The sequence below is a fragment of the Quercus lobata genome, chromosome 3 (genome assembly GCF_001633185.2).
Source record: "Quercus lobata isolate SW786 chromosome 3, ValleyOak3.0 Primary Assembly, whole genome shotgun sequence".
Lineage (NCBI taxonomy): Eukaryota > Viridiplantae > Streptophyta > Magnoliopsida > Fagales > Fagaceae > Quercus > Quercus lobata.
The window spans coordinates 25,065,368-25,073,338 of NC_044906.1; the positions used below are offsets into that span (position 1 = coordinate 25,065,368).

At 31.9% G+C, this 7,971-nt stretch overlaps 1 protein-coding gene across 1 annotated transcript; it reads right to left on the bottom strand.

Annotated features, from left to right (window-relative positions):
- Window positions 1-715: 715 nt before the first annotated feature.
- On the bottom strand, window positions 716-7,168 carry LOC115979450 (probable aldo-keto reductase 1). The gene is made up of 7 exons (XM_031101499.1): window positions 6,876-7,168; window positions 4,229-4,396; window positions 3,821-4,024; window positions 3,478-3,650; window positions 3,021-3,117; window positions 1,887-2,040; window positions 716-1,129 (listed from the first exon to the last, which is right to left on the bottom strand). The coding sequence occupies exons 1-7, from the start codon at window positions 6,933-6,935 to the stop codon at window positions 951-953; spliced, it is 1,035 nt and encodes a 344-aa protein (XP_030957359.1). The 5' UTR covers window positions 6,936-7,168; the 3' UTR covers window positions 716-950.
- Window positions 7,169-7,971: the final 803 nt, after the last annotated feature.

The window sequence follows — 7,971 nt, forward strand, 5'->3', positions numbered from 1 at the left end:
CTCTTGTGCACCTTTACCACTTATTTTTACCTTTTTATCTCTCTACTACTCTATATCTTAACTTTACAATTCTATCACCCTTTCATCTTCCTTTTATTTTGACTTTTCTTCTCCCACACAAAATGTGACTTTTCTTCTCCCACACAAAATGGTCACGACTACCTTCCCAATTCAATGATAAAAAATGCCTCTAAGAAGTCCATGAAATTTTTTTGTTATGCTACTCCTTTTGAATTGCTAGCAGCACTCTTTTGGTTATGCAGTACATGTTTGCAAGGTCCTAATTGACGTGTATTTTAACTTTTAGGACCTTTCAAACAATCACTTATTAGGTAACCAAAAGAGTGCTGCTAAGAATGCTGCTAAAAGTTACGTAGTACATGTTTGAAAGGTCCTACAGGAGGGAAGGTATTTCACCTAATGTAATTCCTTTGAATGGTTGAGATTGATAGTTATAAAAAGTAACTTTCAATTTCAACCATTGATTCAAAAAAGTTAAGAAAAATTTTAAAGAAGTAAAAAGTGAAAGTTAAAATGGTGAAAAGTGAATAAAATTTGTGAGTGAAATTGGTGAATTGCATGGTATTACACTGGATCCTAATCCCCAATAGGAGAGTCATGAGGTACTTTGGCGCACTCATTGAAAAGATAATTAAAATATAAATAAAAAAGTAAGAAACTAGATTTATTATTATAAAAAAGTGAAGAACAGACTCCAAAAATTATAAATAAATTAAAAGTGAGAAACAAACTGCCAACCTATTTATTGGTGCATGACATATATAGAGCAACCACATTGGTGCCATTCTAAAAACGATTACATAATAATGTTGCCTGATTTTGCAATGTGAATGAAATAGCTAGTTATTAGAAATATATCTGGCCATTCATTTCACAAAACAAATAGCATTATTCAATTGAAGTGGACATCATCCATGTGTAAAGGATAATTAATTTTTTGGAGGAGTGTTGCCATACTGCCATCGAAGATGATCCATGTTTTGAAAGCTTATACCACCAGCTACCTCTTCTAATGGTACAGCATCAGATATCTCTTTTAGGTCTTCTTCTGTAAGTTTCACCTTCAAAGAGCCAATATTGTTATCCAGGTTCCTGATCTTAGTTGTCCCTATAAAAGTTCAACACAAATGAACGAACAATATAAGAGATTTGACACATTGGAACATAAAATCTCGCAAAACAGTTCCAAAGGTATCTGAAATCAGACCCAACTGTTTATGAGCATATTTGTGAACATTGATTCATTAAGTTATCATTCCACGAAACCAAACTACCACTCTTTCAAACATTTAGCAACTAGACAGAGCTATGGCCAATGATGCCATAAAGACATGATGATCACAAACCTGAACCCATTATAAAATCTTATTTAGTTATGAATGCATGCAAACACATTGTTTATGACTATGTTGACATTAACTAACATCTGAGTTTTTCTAAGGCTGTTATGACATTATAAGTTTATAACAGGCATTGTCTATGTAATTTCCAGCCATGAAATGGACTGTTTTTATTTTTATGCCAAACTTTGAAACATGAGGCAGGATATTGGATCAGGATAGTTTTGGCTTTTTTCCTTGACTTTTAATGTCATGTTTGCTTCTGTAAGGTGCAGTTTATCTTAATTCTACATGTTGCAGCATAATAGGGGAAGAGCATTACACTCTTGGAGTCAAATTGATTTCAATTTGCAGCACACAAGAAAATAGTATTAGTAGCATTAATGAAGAGAACTTCAGCCACTTTTCTTTCTCTTTTTTGTGAGGAAAATTTAAAATTTTTTTGATGAGATGAGGAAAACTTAATTATGTAAAACATTTACAGGACTCAGAAAAAGAAAAAAGAAAAAAGAAAAAGCCAATTACCAGGTATGGGTACAATATCATCTCCTTTTTGTAGAACCCATGCAAGTGCAAGCTGAGCAGGAGTGCATTGGTGCTTTCCAGCAAGGCCTTCAATTCGACTAAAAATGGCCTTGTTCTTGTCCAAATTTTCTCCTTGGAACCGAGGGTACATTTCCTTATAGAAGAAAGAGCAAGCTGTCAGTTTCGTTAAAGCATTTTTATTGTCATTATTACTGTTATTAATATTATTAAGGAGAATGGCCAAAATTCTTGAAATTCATATATAAGATGGTTCTTATTGTAATTTTTTTTTTAGAGCCTTAACCCCAAAACTCTAGGGTAAGGTATGGATCCTCAACAAACTAATCAGGAATTCGGGATTGATAGATGTATTAATCTTTGATATTCTTTCCTATCCAAAGTCACATATATATATATATATATATATATATTTTTTTTTTTTACATTTTTAATTAATGTGCCATTTTCTATTACTTCTATTGATATTATTTTAGATCTCCTCCTATTTCTTTTCGTCCCCTTGTCTAACGTCAAATTGCCCTTCCTCATTAATGCAATAATTAGTCTCTTTTACAAACGACTAAACCATCTGAAGTGCCTTATCCTATTATCAGCAAGATCCTTATCTTTAAATGAGTTTCTTCATTTTCTACCCTATCTTCCCTTGTATGATAACTTAAAAATAAGATAAATGGTTCATTTACATGAAAACCTTTTTAGGGAAGATCCTTTTAAGAAAAAAGTTTCAATAGTAGATGTTACAATGTATAATTCTTTTAAATCTCCAACTAAAAAAACATCGGCGAAGATCCAACTCTTTAAGAAATAAAGTGTGGAATATTAATATAGTTCATTCAAGTCATGTCATGTTGGCTATTTAACGTGAAATGTCATCTATGGTATTAGTGAGGCCAATAGAAAAGTTTAATTGAAAATTTTCAAAACTTCAGGGACTTGGTTGCAAATTTTCAAATATTAAAGATGAAATTGGAATTTCTTGTAACATGGGAGGACTAAAATAGCGTTTTCCCTTGTAGGAATTTTTCATTCAATTATCATTGTTGCCTGAAAAATTATTCAGGCTATTTAAAAGTCTAACAAACAAATGACACAAAATATTGGTGAAATTTGTACCAATAAGCTATTTGCAGCCACATTTTCAACAACTCCTTTGCCAGCAAAAAAACCACGGCCAAGAGGACTGTACGGAACTATTCCAATGCCAAGCTCCCTACATGCAAAAAGCATCAAGACTCAATAGAGCATTCTCATGCTTCTGGATAAGATAATTAAAATACACTGAAATCAAAGATACACATTGGACACATCCCAATTAAATTTCCCTTATTGTAGCAGTCATTCAAAAGAGATAACAGTATTGGAAACCCAAGAAAGAATAGGAAAAAATACAGGATAGATTTTTAGGATACATGAAATCTGTCAATTATAATTGTTCACATTGTCACATCAAAAACTGACAAAACATGTCACTGGTGTATTCTTGGAAGATTTTTAAACATGGAAGCACTGAAGACACAATTTTATTTTTTTATTTTTTTATTTTAAAACATCATCTGTGAACAGAACAAACCTGCAAAGTGGAATTATTTCTTCTTCAATATCACGAGTCCAGAGAGACCACTCCATTTGTAAAGCTGTGATGGGATGCACAGCATGTGCCCTCCTTATTGTATCTGGGCTGGGTTCAGATAGACCAATATACTTGATTTTTCCCTCTTCTACCAGTTTCTTAAGTTCACCAATCTACATTCAAATAAGATGTACCTAATTAAATTGCCACCAAAATCCCCCCATCACTACAATGAAATAATAAATTTGCAGAGAAATTGACAATTTCAAATTACAAATAAGAAATAATTCAAAAAGGCCAACCCTTGCAGGCGTGCAATTGAAAGGGCATGAAAATCTCTTACAGTTTCTTCTATGGGTACTTTTGTGTCTACCCGATGTTGATAATACAGATCAATGTATTCCACATCAAGTCGCTTCAAGCTAGCCTCACAGCTTGAGCGAACATACTCAGGGCTACCATTCAATTTTACATTAGGAAGTTCCAGTGTTTGGATGCCAAATTTGGTGGCTATTTGAATTTTCTCTCTTGGCAACTGCTTCAAGGCCTGAAAGATATATACTTCTTTCAGTTAAAATCACAGAGTTTTAACATGGTCCACAATTATTAATCAATTCACTAACAGAAACTATAGAAAATGGTATCACAAAGATATTTCCACATTGGTGACCATATTTTTGGATTTACTGCCAGATCGGAACAAAAACTTTTGACTTCTTGAGCTTGCAAAATTAAAATTAGTGTCAATTACCTTCCCAAGCAGAATCTCATTAATATGGGGTCCATATATGTCAGCCGAATCAAAGAAAGTGATTCCCTTACTGAAAGCATGCTTTATTACAGCAATTCCATTCTCCTCAGAGAGAGGAGAATTGTAGACTCCAGTCAGGCTCATACATCCAAACCCCAACTTTGAGACCTGGGAAAAATGAGTCAAGAATTTCAAAGAACTGAGCAACAAAAAGTTAACAAAAAACTTAGTAAAAAGTAAAGCACAACGAATTATTTTAGTAGAGAAAACTATTCCTTAAAACCTTTAGAACCTGTGCATCATGAACGGTGGGAAAGATCAACTGCTAGTTTGAAAACAACTTGAAGAATTTATAGTTTTAGTTAAATGTATTACTAAACTTTCATGGTTATAGGTTATCTACGCAGGTTCAACCTTATGTCGTGAATCTTTGTAGAAGAAAGGAACAGGACTACATAAGGTCTGGAGTCTCCATCATTTCTATCATTTTTAATTCCTTTGAAGCCTCCCACATGACAACATATGAAGCACACAAGATTTGGAGGACTTTAATACATAACAACATTAATTTCTGAAAATAGAAATGATGAAGGAGGATTTTGTTGATTCCTTAATCTTGTTGTAGTCTCTATTATATAGTGTAGATGATTACCCAATATAAAAATATTAAAATGACATTAAAACTCAACGTCCCCCCACCCACAAAATCAAATTGGTGTGTTTGTATCAATTATATGAAAATTTCTTAGTATACTAGGCAAGAGAATTCTAACTACTCTTTTAAGTTTAACAGACAGCATCTGTCAGACTGTCACACTGCTGTCTTCAGAAGATTAAACAAATCTCTTTGGATTTAAACTTTACCTGTACAGTTTGACAATCACCTCAATCTGTTCAGTTCATCATGTTGAGCTTGGTTTTCAGGTATACAGATGGGTGCATTGGTGTCATAAAACAGAGTTTCAAGGGCATCAAAACCTCAAGAGACTATTCAAATATAAGTATAACCAAATAGCTCTAAAGTAGATTCTCACTATGCCAATTCTATTTGGTTCATCATGTTGAACTCGGTTATGAGGTACACAGATGGCAGCTTTGCTGTTATAACAAGTCTGTTAAGGGCATCATTACATCAAAACACATTTCAATTATAAGTATCCAAAAACTCTTGTTTTAGCATTCCCATTTAAACTTGCTGCCAAAGAATAGTTTCTCACTATGCCAATGCTTATAGATTGCCCATTATTAAATCATACCTCTTTTTTTGAGGTTGAATCAATTAAAAAAATAACCTACAGAACCGCTGCCATTAACTGCTTATGCTTTTATTTAAGAATTGTGTTTCTTAGCAATGACACAATTCCTGCTGCAGTAGGAAGTTCTTGTTGAAGAGCACGAAATGAATAGAAGACATAATAATTGCAGCCACATCTTAAGATTGGTAAAGTTTAGCACTTCTCTACAAACTCATTCTCAATCTAGCATGTGACAAACTAAATAGCTTCGTACAAATTGTTTCAAATTTATGATGCACTGTTCCTTGTCTCTAACTAACATACGAAACTTGTCCCCAAGATATTCTTACAAAATATACTGTACATACACGGTACCATGTGCAAAAGGATTATTTTCATATAATTGCAGCTTAAAGCTTCTGATCACACAAAAGGTTACTTGGGGACTCTTGAAATCGGTCTTAATTTTCTTCTAATCTTTCCTTTATTCAAACTAGCCTGTAACTTGTATTGTGGGTACATTCTTTTTCTATATATTTTTTAAAAGTCTTTTAGTGGTTTGGTTTTTCTTAGAGTTAAACTCATCCAACAATCTTATAGTAGCACTTGGACCTTTTCTTATTAAATAGTTGAGAAGTAAATTTTTTAAGAAGTCTTTTATTTATTGGCTGAAAAAAAAGTTAATATATCTTGGGTTCAAATAAAAAAGGTTAATTTATCCTAGAATTTAGCATATCTCCTCAACCTATCTAGTGCATTGCACCTTAAATTGATGCGATAGTCTTGATTCTAGGAGTTCTAATTTCCTTTTGGATTGATGTCATGCAGTTGATTAACTAAAGGGAATTTTTTTTTTTAATGATATGAAACAAACTTTTATTATTATTTTTAATCACTGTCCAAAAGTCTAAATTAATGTTACATGTTGGACTAATTTTCTGTTTCCAACCCCTTAAGATTACTAGTTCCAAAAGGATAATAGATTCTAAATGACCGTCTTAAAAAAATTTTTATTGGAGAATGAGATGAGTAGTTAATATAACATAAAAGATGCCACTTATCTTAAAAGCTTATCATATGAGTCTGAGCCTAGTTATGTTATATTAACTGCTCATTTTTTTCATTAGTATCTAATGTGTGACTTCACTTCTCAACCATCTGCATTTCTTAAACATGAATATTCCAACAATAATAGATAATAAATATGCAAGATTGGAGACTCAAACTAGTAATTAATGAGTACTGAGTTACTGTGGATGGATTATTGCAACTTTAAAAACTCGAAATAGATTAAATTATGCAATGGGTTTTCAAAGAAATGTGACTTGAACATACACAAAGTGGAAGTTTCTTTCAAAAAAAAAAAAAAAAAAAAATTGAAAAGGTATTCAAGGAATGGCATTGGGTTTTACCTCAAGTCCTTGATTGCCCAGTTTCACCCTTGGAATTTGGAATTCGTTCGCTTCAGCCATCTTTCAAATTGTGTGTTTTTCTTTGCAAGATTTTCAATGTCTGAATCTGTTTCTGGGATGATTTTCCTTTCCATTTCTCAATAAAGTCTCAGAAATATATATAGTAACAGATCGAGTAGAGGTAAAGACCACTGGGAACTAGCTGCTGTCTGTGAGTGTGAGATGGCTATGCATATAATAAAAAATAACGTTGGACTTTTTGAAACAGAGCTCAAAACGTCATCAGTGATGGCAACTGGAGAATTCTAACGACATGTTCGGACGTAAAGTTTTTTTTTTTTTTTTGGGACCGAAATATTATTTTAGTCCTGATTCAAATTATAGGTAATTAGTGGTTATTGGTTCAAATTTGAACTTAATACTGAGATTACTTTTTTACTCCAATAATAACAATCAGTAATAACCTGCCATTTAAGATTTGTTGTAAAAATATTGTGAAAATATTATTGACATATCATTTCTCATTTAATAAAGGGAAAATCTTGTTACACACTCTCTATTTTGGATAATTATTAGGTAATCTTGAAGTACCATAAATGCGTACTCCTTCCTCTCATATATGGTCCTACTAATTAAATTTATAGTAGGACCTACAATTCATGTAAGAGGGGAAATATATATTTATATTACTTCCGAAATATTCAATAATTTTTCATCTATTGCACACTCTGCACACACTATCTTGTAATACTCATTACTCTTTTCTAAATATGATCAAATGATAACATGATTAACATTTTTTGTTTAAAATATTTTGTAAGCACATTGATTGTAATAGTAAGAAATAATTTTTTTTAAAATTTTTTATAAATTCCATTTCATAAAAACATCAATATAACATCAACTTTATTATAATTACTCAATTTTATATTTAAAATTTAAATCTATATTGAATTAAAAAAAAAAAGACTTTTATTTATATGGACTAAATAGGTTCAATTTCAAATGGGTTATCCCATCATGACACAAATAATAAACCGAATCATTTTGGGTTGATTGTAGATAAAGGAGGTCATCACAAATTAATTAATTATCC